We start from the raw sequence: 18,642 nt of genomic DNA on the forward strand, positions 1-18,642 counted from the left end.
CACGTGCCATTACATAGTGAATCACTAAGTAAAAATTTTGCGTCTGGGGGGTGCAAATATAATGCGCCCACTAGGCAGGGGGGCACAAACGGAAAAGATCCAAAAATACTTTCAACGTTTTAAAAAATTTGCAGGACGAATAGGAGATAAATAATGAAGATAGACGACTTCACAATTGTTTTGCCTCATCTTCAGTTGCTTAATTATTAAAATCTGGTTTTCCTAAGGGAACAATTGTGTCATTCATGCATTTCTATTCCAAATCTATTCCATTCATTAAAATGTAGATCTTTTGATTCAGTTCTGTACAATAAAAAACAGTCTGTCTCCTTTAGGTTGTGTTTTTTTTAATTGTCAACAATTAACACTTACTTTTTTCCCAAATTTAGTTGCACAGTCTTCAAAATAAAATTTAAGTAGGCAGGTAAAAACTGCTGAGATTTCCTTCTAATTAGGCAAAGTCTAACAAAAAATTTCAGTCTCCAAGAATCCAACATAGTTTATCATCTCTTAGACTGAAAATATAAAACAAAGTTTTATTGACACCTGAGCTTTTGCTGAAATTGAAACTAAAAAAGGTGCTTTTTGGCTGATCACATAGCGTACAAGTCATCCGTGCGTCCTTGCGGTCCCATCTGAAAAAAAGGTTCCAACTTAAAACTTAGAGCAAGCAAAATTTTATTTCTGTACGAATTCAGGAATTCTCTTTACACAATTTTGCGTGTGAATTTTGCATCTCCCCTAATCTTCAAAAACAAAAGAAAGCTTTTAACTTGTCTTTACTCGTATATTTTCATTGATAAATGACCCGAGCTTCATTGTAAGCTAAGTTCAACAATGTTTAACAGATTTTTGTCTGATTTTTTGAAACTCAAATGTATAAATGTATATTTCACAAATATAACTAAGAAGTTACACATTCGGATATATGTAGTCGTAGTAGATAGGCTTTAGGACGAAACCAGGGGTGAAATTCACCCTTCAGTTTTCAGCTGCCACAATTTTCTTGGCAGGGTTACAGGAGCCACAGATACAGTGAACTCGCCGGGTACAGTGTTCCATCTCATTGTAGCTCCTATCGTAAAATTCGTGATACATTTTTGGCAGTCATGATTTCGTTAACTCATTCGCAGGTATGTGCTTGCTTAAGATGTTCATAAGTCGCGCAGTCCGTGTCCAAAAATTTGTATCGGTATTCTTCAACCTGTTAAAAGGAACTTCGAAGTTTTCGTTTTGCAGCGTTTCTGTTGAACTGGATTTAGGTTTGTCGTTGGAATCTAGAGCATACTTTTCTTGGTTTATGTTGAAGAGTAGAATATTGTGAAAATCGAGAAACAACGATACAGGCAGTACGTTGAGTTTTAGTAGTCGCTGTTTGTAGTCGTCATCTTTTCCGCATATCCACGCAGTGGCTTTGCGTTTCACTCTTTCAAATGACTTCAGGTCAGTTTTTGATACGTACCAGACATGGGAAGCGTAGGTCAGAACAAGCACTACGTAACCAACGTACGCATTCAGTTCTGTGACGGGATCGGCTTTGTGTGAACATTTTCTTTTCAAGAACCAGAAGGATCGCCAGGCCTTTGTTGTTCATCGAGAGCAATGATCACCCCAGGAGAGCTTTCTAGACATGATTACCCAAGGTCCTTTTGTCGTTGCACCACTTCGACTGAACCGCCGGTTTCGCATGAGGTGCTTCCTTTCGGACAAAGTATTTTGCTTTTCTTGACGTTAAGAGACATGTGGTTGTCTTTACTCCAGGTTTGAATCTCTTCAACAAGCCAATTTGCGTCAGTCTTGTTCTCCATGATGACTTTGAAGTCGTCAGCATAGCCATACGATGAGTACTTATCAACAGCTCTAGGAAGACCCCTAACGTAGGCAAGGAAGAGGAGAGGCCTTAGGATGGGCCCCTGGGGAACACCACTGGTCACATTCCTAAAACTTGACCTGACTTTGTTTACTTTGTCACATTGTTTACGTTCTCTAAGGTGGCTGCTTAATAGATTGAGCAGTTTTCCACCAAGGCTGGAGTCTTGTACCTCTTTGAGTAGCTGTTCATAGGCAACTTTGTCAAAAGCTTTTTGTAAGTCCACGTAGAGGGCATATACGTGTTCAATCTTTGCTGCGTCGTAGAGTTCATTCCTTTCTTATAGGTGCAGAAGGAGCTGCAGAACTGCCAAGCGTTTGTGGCGGAAACCAAATCGTCTTTTATCAAGCAGTGCTTCAATGATTGGATACAAGTGCTGGAAAATGACTCTTTCAAAAAATTTGGACACGTTTGTGAGCAGGCTAATCGGCCCCTCCTGACTTATATCGGCTTTGCCGTTCTCCTCATAGATGGGTGTCACTTTGCTGACTTTCTATTGGGATGGGAAAGATCCTTTGTTGATGCAGGTTTGAAAGACAAGGAGAAGCGATATAAATTTAGAATCACTATAATCATTTTGAAAATATGTAAGGATAAGTAGTGTTTCTTATTACATTATCGGAACTAAGTCAAACAAACCTAACATAGGCACGAAACTTCAGGTACTTACGTGGTACAACTTTTAACCCGGAACATGTAGTATGCTGTCAACATATAGGTGTTCAAAAACCAGTCAATATGCTTGCACGACTATACTATACCTGCAACAAAAAATATCACAAAATTTTGAATCATTGTCTAAATTCGGGCTATTTGTACTTAACATGTCTTTTTGTATTGGTCTTACAACATATAACAAAAATTTTTTATATCCAATTATGTAGTGGTAGTAGGAGAGGCTTTAGGGTCTCGCCCTTGGGTGTTTAACCCTTTCATTTATCATCTAGCACAAATTGTTTAAGGGGGTTACGTTTTCCACAGTTGCACAAGATTCTCCAGCTGCAGCTGTCAAGTTCATTGTAGCATCTCTGAAAAAAGTCATGTACATTTGCGTCAGAAGTTTCTTGCTCAGTGGTTTGTCCGTCGTTTTTCTCACAATGTTGTATAGTCTCGTTGCTCGAGTCCAGAAGTTTTCGTCGCATTTTTTCAGTCTGTGTTTCGGAACTTCAAATTCTTTGCTTTTTCTCGTTTTTGTTGCCTTAGAAATGGGTATCATCAAACTATTTATGCTGTAGTTTTCATTTATGACAGATAGCAGAAAAAGGAGATCAAATACATGGAGATCGGGAGTATATTGCGTCGGGTCAGTCGTGTTATTTAGTTATTTAGTTGTCCCTTGAACTGCATATCCATTTAGTGGCTGTTTTTTGTACTCACTCTATCGAGTGCCTTGGACTCAAGTTTGGAGGAGTAACACAACTGAGATGCATACGTGAGCACTGGTTTAACATAACCAATGAAAGCATAAAGCTTGGTTGGCAGGTATGCGATGGGTGAAAGGTTTCTCTTTAGTCCATAGAAGGATCTCCAGCCCTTGCTTACCCGTTTTCGGCAGTTTTCAGCCCAGGATAAGTTTGAATACTTGATTACCCCAGGGTTTTTTTGGTTTTTAACGATTTTGCCACTTTGATTTTCTTCAGTGTTTGGCATTTCACCACTGATTGACAGGATTTTGCTCTTGTTCAGGTTAAGGACCATGTCGATTTCGTTGCTCCATTTTTGAATGGATTTGGTTGCTTAATTAGCTTCTTCGAGATTTGATGCTATCACTTTGAACTCATCAGCGTATCCAAAAGCCGGTGTTTTTTGTACGCAGTTGGGTAAGGTGTTGATGTACACGATGAACATTAAAGGCCCCAGGATTGAGCCCTGTGGTACTCCACTGTTGACCTTGGACGTTTCAGACTTCTGTTGTCCAGTTTTAACCCTTTGTTGTTGGTCTGACAAGTAGCTTGCGAGCAGTTATTGCAATTTCTCACCAATTCCCATGTCTTCCAGCTTTGATATTAGATTTTGGGTGGGTCACCTTATCGAAAGCCTTGCGGAAGTCGATATATTGGGCGACAATTTCTTCGCATTCCTTGTTGTCCATGCGTTTGAAAATCTCATCAAGAAAGACTACTAGTTGCAGAACTACTGATCGAGCCTGTCGAAGGCCGTATTGTTCATCTCTGAGTTGGCGTTCGATCAGTGGGTACATCCTGGCGAATAGAATCTTCTTAAAGACTTTTTTGAGTTTTTGAGTAAGCATTTTGGACGGTATTGTGACATGTCAGCTCGGTCGATTTCTTTGTATATTGGTGTGATTGCCGAGATCTTCCAGCTAGTGGGAATTTTTTTGTTTAGACTGTTCTGGAAGACTAGTTTAAGGAATTTCGATAACGATGGTGAGTTCTTTAGAATGATGTTACCAATGTCATCTGGTCCACATGCGCCGTTTATCTGGAGCTCACGTATGGTTTCTTCGAGTTCGTTTTCGGAGATGGTAAAGTAATTGAGCTTTGGTTTGGGTACGTATAATCTTGCTGTATTTGCCCTTTGTTGATAAAGACATCGGAGAATAAATCGTTGAACAAATTGCATTTCTCGGTGTCGGTATGTGCTTTTGTCTTCTGGGACTGTCCGTTTGCAGTGATGGTGTTGTACATTTTGCCAGGGAATCATTTTATCTTGTGGAGAGATTTGAGGTATTTTTGCAAGTCGGACATACGTTTTCTTCTGAAGAGTTTTTCTTCGTACGCATTTTGGTCACTTAATATCAGGTCTTTGATGTCTTTTTCTTTCCTTTTCCTTTCAAGAGGAGAGATAGATTCGGTTTTCGTTCGTATTTATTTTTAATGGTTTTCAACGTTTTGTTTTGTTGGGAAGTGGGAGGGGTTACCCAGGGTAGAAGTTGGACTGGGTGATAGATAACACGGTGGATGTGGGTGTCGATGATCTCTGGGAGCTAATTGTACCATTGCGTCACTAGTTCATCAATGTTGCTATAACAGTGTGGTGTGAGTGGATGTTCAACAATGTAAGTATTTATTTCTTGCCAGACAATTTTTTGATACGCATGTTGGATTTTGGGTGGCAGTGGTTTGGTGGCTATGTCTGTCGATCTGGTGATTTGGAATGGTCGGTGGTCGGAGCATCATTTTCCGTTAACAGAATCCCCTGCTTCGAGTTTTGTATCTATTTGGACAATTTTGATGATTTCAGGTGACTGCGTGAGCAATACGTCTAAGGGTGGTTTGTCTCCATGTGGTAGAGCTTGTTGTAAATTCATTTCATCCAGATTGCGGACCACATTCTCCTCGTACATTTCCTCGGACGTCATGATCTCAAAATCAACTGTGTCAAAGTTTAGATCACCAGTGATGAAAATCGTTTATTGTTGGTCTGCTGCTGTTCTGTTTAGTTCGTTTAGAAAGGCTTCGAGATGGTTTCTGCAGGCTCTGTATTGACTGTTTTTCGGTGGGTTGTATATGCAGCAGAGTGTTGTTGGTTTTGGTTTCGTAGATAGTTCAACTCTGACGAGTTCCATGTCTTTTTCTTTCGACTGTGACCACATGTTTACTCTTTTGTGTGGCAGGTTTTTGAATACAATGAGTAATCCTCCATGTTTTGTTTCGTGGTAGCACGATGGTCTGTCCTTCTTATGGGTTTCGTATCAGCGGAGGAAGAGGGCTTCATCCGGTATGTCATCGGTCAGCCTGGTTTCGCTGAGGAAAAGAATGTCATATGCCAATTTGGGAATTTTTTTGCAAACGCTAGTCGTCTGTTGAAGTCGAGGAGGCTTCTAACGTTGATTAGCGTTTTGATTATTGGCTTTGGGTTTCCTAGTCAATCGAACTCGAATGACGAAACTTTATGTTTCGACTCTTCTTTGTTGTCTATAAAGACCCATTTGTTGTCCCTTCTCTGTTGTAGCCTCGGGTGTCAGATGAATAGTTCTCTTGGGTTGACCCTGGAATCTTCTACTCTCCTGCGGAGTTGGAGAACTTCATTTTCAGTCTGTTTTTCTTCTGGGTTGAGTTCCCGAGAGATGTAGACTGTTTTCACGTAGGCTGCCAATTTGTGTGCAGACGGAAGAAGTTTCCGTCTTTGGTGTTTGTTGCTGACCTTCACTAGGAGTCTTCGGCTTTCGTTTTGATCATATGTTCCAATGCGTTTGACATCATCAATTGGGCAGTTATCGACTGCTAGGAAGATAAATTGGTGCTTCATTTGTTGTACGTTTTCTTCATATCGTTCTCTTCTGGTTCTCGCCTTGGATTCAAGGATTCCAAGGAAGCGGATACCGTCGTAGTTTTCTTTGACTTCGTTGTTTCTTTTGGGTATCGACTCGTTTTGCGGTTTAGCAGAGATATGGGCCTTTGTTGGGTCTTGTGGTGGTTTTGCGTTAACTTCAGCTTTAATTTGGGCCATTTTTTATTTGACTTCTTTTACACATCGGGTGATTGCTTATGCATCTGCCCTTTCTCTTGTGCTTGCAATTTGGTCGAGCACACGATCGCGCTGATTGTTTTGTACGCAGGTGTTGCGCACAAGGAGAACATTCTGGCTAATATTCTGGATGCCATATACAGCCTTTTCGCTCATTCCAGTGCAGCTGGTTGTGTGATACATCGAGTCACCACAAGAGACACAGTGAAGACATCCTCGCAGTTGATGATCTTTATCAGACGGCGTAGGTTTCCACTTTTGCGTAGTACACAAGAAACGAAGCGGCTCTCGAGGATGGAAACCGGGTGCAGTTTTGTAAGTTCTGCTAGCAAGTTCAAATCGTTCTTCTTGTTTGGGAGGATAGGTCCTTAGGACACTCAAGGACTAGAATGCCCGTTTCGCGCAGTTTGAAGGACAGATCATGGGTACCCCTCTACGGGTGTAGACAATTGCGATGATGCGATTATTGATGTTAAGTTTCTTTAGGGTTGCTACCAGCTGGTCGGGGGTGAGGGGCCGGTGAGCTTTTATGATAGAGCAGTAGTTGCTTCTGTGTTCAGTAATGCTGTTATTGATAACGTTGTGCCAGATGATTTTTTTGTTTCTATTCTTGAGGACAAATTTGTTTTTAAGCAAATACTGTACAGTTTTTGTAGAATTTTTCGTGTTTTGGTTAATTGAGAGTCCAAATCTGGAGTATAAAATCGTCTCTAGCCGTTTCCTCGTCTTTTTTTCACATTTTTGCATAGATTGGTGATGCAGCTTGCTCCGACAATGGAAGCCTTTTCCGGTTTTGCATGAACTTCATCTGAAACTATTAATTAAGTAGATATTGTAGACAACATTCTTAAAAATTAGTATGATCGGATGTCGTTTTTCTGACAGCTCTTGAGCATGCTTGATTAAGGAAACCAAACATTTATCCTAAAAACTTATCACGTATGCTTACCTTGTTGGCCTTCTGTAATCAAACGCAGTTAATCAAACAATTTTAAACGAAACAGATTGTATTTGGACGAAGCGTCATTGTTCAAGAACGTTCAAAAAATCTGAAATATAGAAAAATGCATTTGTGGTCATGTGAAGACAGACAAAAACAAGGAGGTTTGTTAGTGTGCGTTTGCAAATGATGTTCCAACCCGAGCTCATCTACATTTTTGACTTAATTGTCAACCAAATGAGGAGATTACAAATAGAGATGTTTGAGTTTAAAACAGTCGTTGCACAACCTATCTACTAACTAACTTACATAAAGACATGCCTCATACAGCGCCAGTGAGATCTGGCATAAAGAGACTAGGAGACAAAAAAAACAAACAACAAAATTAGCAAAAACAAAAATTTCGCTGCAAAAACTGAAAATGTAAATTTAAAAGCACATAGTAACAACGTCAAAATGCAGTCAGATGAAACCTTAACTACTCAAATTTACTTTCTGCTTACTAGGAAACAGGATGGAAAGTTTTCTTAATGAGACTATGTGACAAGTTGACAAAGAGAAGAACAATGAAGGGCAATTCAAAAATTAATCACCTTTTTTTTAAGCCAAGAAATTTCAAAAGTCTTAAAAATCATCAGCTTTTAATAAATAATCCTTGATAAATTACAAAAAAGTTATTAAAAAACCAAGAAAACCTGTCTTTGGGTAGACTAGGCCGTAGGAACGAACTCAAGAAAAACTTAAAAAATTACAAACGATTTGCGAAAACTTAAACTATTGTTGCCATTAAAATCAGAAGCTATTGTCTGCGTATTATGTATTCTGAATTCCGTTCTTGTTTCTAACATTCAGCTGAAGGAATCATACTGAGAGATTAAATAAGTTTATTTGGGCCGCATTTGAAATACAATGCGATATTTTACTACGCGATTGTTCTGAAAGAAGAGAAAAAGAAACGAAAAAGTTGACCACTGAAAAAACACTTATAAAAACGCATATTGCCAACGAACAAAGCATTGGTGACAAATAAAATCATTGGATATGTTATTTTTTCAAATACACAAAATTGGACATGACCTCTCATTGATGAAAATAAATTACAATTTGACGAAAAGACCAACAAATACTAAAAAGCTTGAAAAAAATTTTAAAATGTATATCTTAAAAGCTTTAAGACTATTCGCTATAAACTGACTGCTTCGGGTAACATCACCAATTTACTCCTAAATTACAAGCTTAAGAGACCTGTCAGCAATTTACGGTTACCTAAAGAACAAAAACAGGCAAAAACAGAAAATTCAAGAAAAGATTGAACGAGAAAAGTGTCGAAGGCATTAAAAAATGGACTTTTCACTAAAAACTTTTCTATGATGTTCAATTAAATTGTTAAGAGCAATGGGATTTTTCTTTTTTAATTGATATAATTTCCAAAATCAAATATGAACAAATAAATTAGAACCACGAAGTTTTTGAGAAAACTCGTACTATCAACGGCATTAATTTCATTAGCTTTCAACGGAAGCATTTAAACACGCTAAAACGTGCCTCAATGGGAGAAAAAAATTGTTTTCTACTCATATTTTATAAATAAGACCTTACAAAAAGTTATTGATGATGAAAACAACAACAAAGACAGGCAGAAACCAAAAACTCAGTAGAAAAGTGCCAGAAGAAAGAATCAAAGCAATTTAAATCATAAGCTCTTCTCTGAAAGCTTTAAATATGATCTGTAAAATTTTTTTCGTAAACCAATGGGAACTATCAGTAATAGGATAATGTGATAAGATTTCAAAAAAGATCCAAAATAAGAAAAAGGACCCGAAAATATAAAATAATGTGAAAACTCGTGGAATTGAAGTTTTAAAAGTATTAGGTAGAAGATAAAACTACTTACCAGATTAATGTCGGCTGCACTAAAATTAAAAGGGGATCCTGTAAGTACTAAGGCTGTATAACAGTTCACGAAAAAAGTTTGGGATTCAATAAAGTTCAGAAAAATTTAGAAAAACTGTTTTTAAAGTCTTAACAGCCATTAAACCCAACGGAGATCAATAACTACGCTCAGAAATAACAGGATGGCAAGAAAAAGATGTTTGTCATGCATAGATAATCAAAAGTAAATTACAATGAAAACCATTGCGATTTGTTACTACGCGATTGTTCTGAAAGAAGAGAAAAAGAAACGAAAAAGTTGACCATTGAAAAACAATTATAAAAACGCATATTGCCAACGAACAAAGCATTGGTGACAAATAAAACCATTGGATATGTTATTTTTTCAAATACATAAAATTGGACATGACCTCTCATTGATGAAAATAATTTTTAATTTGACGGAAAGACCAACAAATACTGAATAGCTTGAAAAAAATTTGAAAATGTATATCTTAAAAGCTTTAAGACTATTCGCTATAAACTGACTGCTTCGGGTAACATCACCAATTTACTCCTAAATTACAAGCTTAGGAGACCTGTCAGCAATTTACGGTTACCTAAAGAACAAAAACAGGCAAAAACAGAAAATTCAAGAAAAAAATTGAACGAGAAAAGTGTCGAAGGCATTAAAAAATGGACTTTTCACTAAAAACTTTTCTATGATGTTCAATTAAATTGTTAAGAGCAATGGGATTTTTCATTTTTAATCGATATAATTTCCAAAATCAAATATGAACAAATAAATTAGATCCACGAAGCTTTTGAGAAAACTCGTACTATCAACGCCATTAAATTCATTAGCTTTCAACGGAAGCATTTAAACACGCTAAAACATGCCTCAATGGGAGAAAAAATTGTTCGCTACTCATATTTTATAAATAAGACCTTACAACAAATTTTTGATGATTAAAACAACAACAAAGACAGGCAGAAACCAAAAACTCAGTAGAAAAGTGCCAGAAGAAAGTATCGAAGCAATTTAAATCACAAGCTCTTCTCTGAAGCTTTAAATATGATCTGTAAAACTTTTTTCGTAAAACAATGGGAACTATCAGTAATAGGATAATGTGATAAGATTTCAAAAAGATCCAAAATAAGAAAAAGGACCCGAAAATATAAAATAATATGAAAACTCGTGCAATTGAAATTTTAAAAGTAATAGGTAGAAGATAAAAGCACTTACCATATTAATTTCGGCTGCACTAGAATTAAAATGGATCCTGTAATTACTAAGGCTGTATAAAAGTTCACGAAAAAAGTTTGGGGTTGAATAAAGTTCAGAAAAATTTAGAAAAACTGTTTTTAAAGTCTTAACAGCCATTAAACCCAAGAGAGCAATAACTACGCTCAGAAATATCAAGATGGCAAAAAAAATGATGTCTGTCATGCATAGATAATCAAAAGTAAATCACAATAAGTCTTAAGGTTATGAAAAAACAACAACAATAGCGAAAACTAGAATTCAGTAGAAAAGTGCTAGAAGAAAATTTCGAAGCCATTTAAACCTTTAGCTTTTCATCGAAAACATTATCTGTGATCCACTGTAAGTTTTTTCTAAGCCAATGAGATTAGCGCAATATTTGGATAATGTGTATAACATTCGGATAATATGATAAGAGTTCAAAAGTAACCAATAGTACGAAAATATCCATTTTTTTTAAAGTTTTGAATTCTTCAGCCATTGAAGTCAGATAACCAATAGTTAGAAGATGAAACTGCCAACCAGACTAATCTTAGTTGCAGTAGAAAGCAAGCGGGTTCTGTCCATACTGAGATTGAATAAGAGAACACAAAAATTTTAAGATTGATTATTGTTCAAAAAAATTTTTGAAAAATTATCTTTAAAATCTTAGCAGCCACTAAACTCAATAGATTTCAACGGAAGTCAAGAAATACGCTCAAATATGCCCAATGGGTGGTAGTACATTGATGCAGGTCATGCAGAGTTGATCAATAAGAGATCACAACAAGTCTGATGACTATGAAAACCAAATTAAAAAAAAACAGGCAAAAACCAAAAAATCAGTAGAAAAGTTTGAGAAGAAAATGTCAAAGCCATTTAAACCATAAGCTTTTCTCTGAAAACTTCATCTGTGATCCTCCAATTCTTTTACGCCAATAGGAGCTGTGAAATTTAGGATAATGTGATAAGATTTCAAACGTAACCAATAGTACGGAAAAATACAAAAAGTTTTAAAAATTTTCTGAAATCTTTTGTCATCGAAGTCATATAACTAAAATATGAGAGATAAAACAGCTAGCCAGATTAAATTTGGTTACAGGAGGACGGTGCTGTAATCACAGAGTTTGCTGTAATCACAGAGACTTACTAACATTTCACAATATCAAGTTCATGATTGGTAAATGTTCAAAAATCTTAACAGCCATTAGCTGTCCACTCAAAGTACTAGATATGTTCACTTAAATCTCATTACAGAACATATTGAACTGTTAATCAATGAGCCCATGAAAAAAGAACATGAGCAATTCCTTGAAAACATTTGTTTTTGTTCATTGGGCTTCATTTGACTGTAAAGGAGGTTTGTCATTAACGGAACCTCGACCACTGAAAAAACGTTTATAAAAACGCATATTGCCAACGAACAAAGTATTGGTGACAAATAAAATCATTGGATATGTTATTTTTTCAAATACACAAAATTGGACATGACCTCTCATTGATGAAAATTAATTACAATTTGACGAAAAGACCAACAAATACTAAAAAGGTTGAAAAAAAATTGAAAATGTATATCTTAAAAGCTTTAAGACTATTCGCTATAAACTGACTGCTTCGGGTAACATCACCAATTTACTCCTAAATTACAAGCTTAAGAGACCTGTCAGCAATTTACGGTTACCTAAAGAACAAAAACAGGCACAAATGAAAATTCAAGACAAAAATTCAACGAGAAAAGTGTCGAAGGCATTAAAAAATGGACTTTTCACTAAAAACTTTTCTATGATGTTCAATTAAATTGTTAACAGCAATGGGATTTTTCTTTTTTAATCGATATAACTTCAAAAATCAAATATGAACAAATAAATTAAAACCACGAAGTTTTTGAGAAAACTCGTACTATCAACGGTATTAAATTCATTAGCTTTCAACGGAAGCATTTAAACACGCTAAAACATGCCACAATGGGAGACAAAAATTGTTTTCTACTCATATTTTATAAACAAGACCTTACAACAAATTATTGATGATGAAAACAACAACAAAGACAGGCAGAAACCAAAAACTCAGTAGAAAAGTGCCAGAAGAAAGTATCGAAGCAATTTAAATCATAAGCTCTTCTCTGAGAGCTTTAAATATGATCTGTAAAACTTTTTTCGTAAACCAATGGGAACTATCAGTAATAGGATAACGTGATAAGATTTCAAAAAGATCCAAAATAAGAAAAAGGACCCGAAAATATAAAATAATTTGAAAACTCATGGAATTGAAGTTATAAAAGTATTAGGTAGAAGATAAAACTACTTACCAGATTAATGTCGGCTGCACTAGAATTAAAAGGGGATCCTGTAAGTACTAAGGCTGTATAACAGTTCACGAAAAAAGTTTGGGATTCAATAAAGTTCAGAAAAATTTAGAAAAACTGTTTTTAAAGTCTTAACAGCCATTAAACCCAACGGAGATCAATAACTACGCTCAGAAATAACAGGATGGCAAGAAAAAGATGTTTGTCATGCATAGATAATCAAAAGTAAATTACAATGAAAACCATTGCGATTTGTTACTACGCGATTGTTCTGAAAGAAGAGAAAAAGAAACGAAAAAGTTGACCATTGAAAAACAATTATAAAAACGCATATTGCCAACGAACAAAGCATTGGTGACAAATAAAACCATTGGATATGTTATTTTTTCAAATACATAAAATTGGACATGACCTCTCATTGATGAAAATAATTTTTAATTTGACGGAAAGACCAACAAATACTGAATAGCTTGAAAAAAATTTGAAAATGTATATCTTAAAAACTTTAAGACTATTCGCTATAAGCTGACTGCTTCGGGTAAAAGCACCAATTCACTCCTAAATTACAAGCCTAAGAGACCTGTCAGCAATTTACGGTTACCTAAAGAACAAAAACAGGCAAAAACAGAAAATTCAAGAAAAAAATTGAACGAGAAAAGTGTCGAAGGCATTAAAAAATGGACTTTTCACTAAAAACTTTTCTATGATGTTCAATTAAATTGTTAAGAGCAATGGGATTTTTCTTTTTTAATCGATATAACTTCAAAAATCAAATATGAACAAATAAATTAAAACCACGAAGTTTTTGAGAAAACTCGTACTATCAACGGCATTAAATTCATTAGCTTTCAACGGAAGCATTTAAACACGCTAAAACATGCCACAATGGGAGAAAAAAATTGTTTTCTACTCATATTTTATAAAAAAGACCTTACAACAAATTATTGATGATGAAAACAACAACAAAGACAGGCAGAAACCAAAAACTCAGTAGAAAAGTGCCAGAAGAAAGTATCGAAGCAATTTAAATCATAAGCTCTTCTCTGAGAGCTTTAAATATGATCTGTAAAACTTTTTTCGTAAACCAATGGGAACTATCAGTAATAGGATAACGTGATAAGATTTCAAAAAGATCCAAAATAAGAAGAAGGACCCGAAAATATAAAATAATTTGAAAACTCATGGAATTGAAGTTATAAAAGTATAAGGTAGAAGATAAAACTACTTACCAGATTAATGTCGGCTGCACTAGAATTAAAAGGGGATCCTGTAAGTACTAAGGCTGTATAACAGTTCACGAAAAAAGTTTGGGATTCAGTAAAGTTCAGAAAAATTTAGAAAAACTGTTTTTAAAGTCTTAACAGCCATTAAACCCAACGGAGATCAATAACTACGCTCAGAAATAACAGGATGGCAAGAAAAAGATGTTTGTCATGCATAGATAATCAAAAGTAAATTACAATGAAAACCATTGCGATTTGTTACTACGCGATTGTTCTGAAAGAAGAGAAAAAGAAACGAAAAAGTTGACCATTGAAAAACAATTATAAAAACGCATATTGCCAACGAACAAAGCATTGGTGACAAATAAAATCATTGGATATGTTATTTTTTCAATTACATAAAATTGGACATGACCTCTCATTGATGAAAATAATTTTTAGTTTGACGGAAAGACCAACAAAAACTGAATAGCTTGAAAAAAATTTGAAAATGTATATCTTAAAAACTTTAAGACTATTCGCTATAAGCTGACTGCTTCGGGTAAAAGCACCAATTCACTCCTAAATTACAAGCCTAAGAGACCTGTCAGCAATTTACGGTTACCTAAAGAACAAAAACAGGCAAAAACAGAAAATTCAAGAAAAAATTGAACGAGAAAAGTGTCGAAGGCATTAAAAAATGGACTTCTCACTAAGAACTTTTCTATGATGTTCAATTAAATTGTTAAGAGCAATGGGATTTTTCTTTTTTAATCGATATAACTTCAAAAATCAAATTTGAACAAATAAATTAGAACCACGAACTTTTTGAGAAAACTTGTACTATCAACGGCATTAAATTCATTAGCTTTCAACGGCAGCATTTAAACAAGCTAAAACATGCCTCAATGGCAGAAAAAATGTTTTCTACTCATATTTTATAGATAAGACCTTACAACAAATTATTGATGATGAAAACAACAACAAAGACAGGCAGAAACCAAAAACTCAGTAGAAAAGTGCCAGAAGAAAGTATCGAAGCAATTTGAATCACAAGCTCTTCTCTGAAGCTTTAAATATGATCTGTAAAACTTTTTTCGTAAAACAATGGGAACTATCAGTAAAAGGATAATGTGATAAGATTTCAAAAAGATCCAAAATAAGAAAAAGGACCCGAAATTACAAACTAATATGAAAACTCTTGCAATTGAAGTTTTAAAAGTAATAGGTAGAAGATAAAACCACTTACCACATTAATGTCGGCTGCACTAGAATTAAAAAGGGATCCTGTAAGTACTAAGGCTGTATAAAACTTCACGAAAAAACTTTAGGGTTCAATATAGTTCAGAAAAATTTAGAAAAACTGTTTTTAAAGTCTTAACAGCCATTAAACCCAACGGAGATCAATAACTACGCTCAGAAATATCAAGATGGCAAGAAAATGATGTTTGTCATGCCTAGATAATCAAAAGTAAATCCCAATAAGTCTTAAGGTATTGAAAAACAACAACAATAGCGAAAACTAGAATTCAGTAGAAAAGTGCTAGAAGAAAATTTCGAAGCCATTTAAACCTTTAGCTTTTCATCGAAAACATTATCTGTGATCCACTGTAAGTCTTTTCTAAGCCAATGAGATTAGCACAAAATTTGGATAATGTGTATAACATTCGGATAATATGATAAGAGTTCAAAAGTAACCAATAGTACGAAATTATCCATTTTTTTTAAAGTTTTGAATTATTCTGCCATTGAAGTCAGATAACCAATAGTCAAAAGATAAAACCGCCAACCAGACTAATCTTAGTTGCAGTAGAAGGCAAGCGGGTTCTGTCCATACTGAGATCGAATAAGAGTTCACAAAAATTTTAAGATTGATTAATGTTCAAAAAAATTTTTGAAAAATTATCTTTAAAATCTTAGCAGCCACTAAACTCAATAGATTTCAACGGAAGTCAACAAATACGCTCAAATATGCCCAATGGGTGGTAGTACATTGATGCTTGTCATGCAGAGTTGATCAATAAGACATCACAGCAAGTCTGATGACTAAGAAAACAAAAATAAAAAAAACAGGCAAAAACAAAAAAATCAGTAGAAAAGTGCGAGAAGAAAATGTCAAAGTCATTTAAACCATAAGCATTTCTCTGAAAACTTCATCTGTGATCCTCCGAAATTTTTCTTTTCGCCAATAGGAGCTGTGAACTTTAGGATGATGTGATAAGATTTCAAAAGTAACCAATAGTACGGAAAAATACAAAAAGTTTTAAAAATTTTTTGAAATCTTTTGTCATCGAAGTCATATAACTAAAATATGAAAGAAAAAACAGCTAGCCAGATTAAATTTGGTTACAGGAGGACGGTGCTGTAATCACAGAGGTTGTTGTAATCACAGAGACTTACTAACATTTCACGATATCAAGTTTATGATTGGTAAATGTTCAAAAGTCTTAACAGCCATTAGCTGTCCACTCAAAGTACTAGATATGTTCACTTAAATCTCATTACGGAACATATTGAACTGTTAATCAATGAGCCCATGAAAAAAGAACACGAGCAATTCCTTGAAAACATTTGTTTTTGTTCATTGGGCTTCATTTGACTGTAAAGGAGGTTTGTCATTAACGGAACCTCGATATGAAAAGTGACTTGTCTCTAGGTGACTTAAAAAACAAAAAAAAATAGAAAAGATTTATAAAAAAGAGATCTCAATTGGAATTAGAATTTTTTTGATGGTGAACCTCACTATGAGACCAGAACTGGTCTTTTTTATCGCCTTTAGTCTATTAGGAACACAAAATTATTTCATTTTTTGCCGTGAAATTTAAGTTTGAAATACTATTTTTATAAAAAATATCTTAGTTTGAAGACAAATCACATTTAAAGTGAACAAAGATCTCGTGTTCACACAAAATTTCAATCCTGCATAACTTTTTGAAATCTTTTTAATTTTGTATTCTGCGTTTGACCAGCTTTTTAATGATACCACTCACATTTCTCTGCGATGGATATATCGATCAGCCAAAATTGACTGAACAGAAAACCCATTTGAGTATATAGTTCCTCCCCCCAAGTGGGGTCGGAACAATTAGAATTTACTAATGTTGGATGTTTTTTTTATTGGATGTTTCTGTTGTCTTACTTGTGTACTTGTGGTCTCAATGTTTAGTCTATAAAAAACAATTCCTATTAGTCCTACATTGTGGCTTTGTTATGATAATATTTAATTTTTTGGCTCCGAATCATACCCAGGTTCTGGTCCAGATCCAAATTGCGCTATGATCAGACCCAATTGAGCGCACACCCCTGTGTTCCCAGACCGAAGTTACAGGGTCTGGAAAGCGGTTCGAGCGCACAATAGTCTGGACCATGGTATGATTTCGGTCTGATCAGAGGTCAATTCGGTCTATAAGGTCTGATCATAGTCTTGTTAGTCTGGACCATGGTCTGGGTTCGGTCTGATCAGAAGTCAATTCGGTCTGGAAGGTCTGATCACAGTCTTTATAGTCTGGACCATGGTCTGGGTTCCGTCTGATCCGAGGTCAATTCGGTCTGGAAGGTCTGATTTCGCGTGCATTTTTTTTTCAATTTTTTTGTTTTTTTTTATTGAGGAATGTTGGCTCTGCCAAGGGGCAACAATATAGCTGCGTTCCGATCAGACTCATCTAAAGTCCGATGACTCTGATCAGAAACAGGGAGTCCAGCTGATAGCAAATGCCGGTCCCCTCAAGAGGAAATTTTGATTAACTGCCACGATGCTTCTTGTGGAAAGCTGTCTAAGTTCATCCATTGAGTCAGAAATATGAACTAGGGGGTATGGTAACTAAAATTTTTTACTCAACAGTTAGGTTTCGTTTTCATTAGCAATATTTTCAGAATTGGCTTTTCCTTAGATGATTTTAATACTGCAAACACCAGTTTTTATAAAATTAATATATTATAGCAAAATTAAGAGATTAGTTCACAACTAAAATCTTTCTCTGATTAGACTATTTTGAGCGCACTTGAGTCTGATCATAGTCTGATTAAGGTCTGGGAAATGGTCTGAAATTGAGTCTGGACCATGGTCTGATCATATTCTGTGTATAGTCTGGACAAAGGTCTGAATTTTGGTCTGATCATAAGCGCAATATAGTCTGGACAGTGGTCTGGGTTCGGTCTGATCAGAGGACATTTTGGTCTGGAAAGTCTGATCAGAGATCATTTTGGTCTGGAAGGTCTGATCAGAGGTAACTTCGGTCTGGAAAGTCTGATCAGAGGTCATTTAAGTCTGCAGAGTCTGATCATAGCTCAATTTGGGTCTGGACCTAAACCTGGGTAGCTAACATTTTCAATGACAGAGATGTTGTTTGTTTTAAAAAACGTTGTGTGAGTTTGCGAATCTTGCCTTAATTTGTAGTTCTATTGTCTTTTAATTTGTTGTCATTCTTATGAAGTGCTGTCATTCCTAGTGATTCTTAAAACAATAAATCTTGGAAAAAGAAATTAGATTTTTTTCCGCATATAGGGTCATGGGCTTTGTTGACTGTGTTAACAACAATCAAGTGAACACGAATCTGTGATTTTTAATGGTATGCTGTGCTACAGAATACAAACATTTTCTTTAGTTTGGATCGGAATTCTACAATCCGGTGGAAAAAATTACTCCATTTTTCAGTGTTGGGCTCTGAGTAACCCGGGTTTTGTAGCAGATGATTTTCACTGGTAATAATAGCATAGCTTTCACGAAGCAGATTGAATCATTGTGAAACGCATGTTTTGCTATTTCAGAAAAATAAACAT

At 35.4% G+C, this 18,642-nt stretch overlaps 1 protein-coding gene across 1 annotated transcript; it reads right to left on the reverse strand.

Annotated features, from left to right (window-relative positions):
* Positions 1-1,634: 1,634 nt before the first annotated feature.
* On the reverse strand, positions 1,635-5,192 carry LOC142349734 (uncharacterized). The gene is made up of 2 exons (XM_075401477.1): positions 5,022-5,192; positions 1,635-2,054 (listed from the first exon to the last, which is right to left on the reverse strand). Exons 1-2 carry the CDS (start codon positions 5,190-5,192, stop codon positions 1,635-1,637), a joined length of 591 nt encoding a protein of 196 aa, XP_075257592.1.
* Positions 5,193-18,642: the final 13,450 nt, after the last annotated feature.

The sequence above is a fragment of the Convolutriloba macropyga genome, chromosome 11 (genome assembly GCF_964194025.1).
Source record: "Convolutriloba macropyga chromosome 11, txConMacr16.3, whole genome shotgun sequence".
NCBI lineage: Eukaryota > Metazoa > Xenacoelomorpha > Acoela > Convolutidae > Convolutriloba > Convolutriloba macropyga.

Coding starts and splice junctions, on each gene's coding strand:
- LOC142349734 (XM_075401477.1), bottom strand. CDS start 5,192: ATGACGTCCGAGGAAATGTACGAGGAGAATGTGGTCCGCAATCTGGAT. Junction 2,055..5,021: donor AACTCGAAGCAGGGGATTCT/GTTAACGGAAAA, acceptor GCCTATGAACAG/CTACTCAAAGAGGTACAAGA.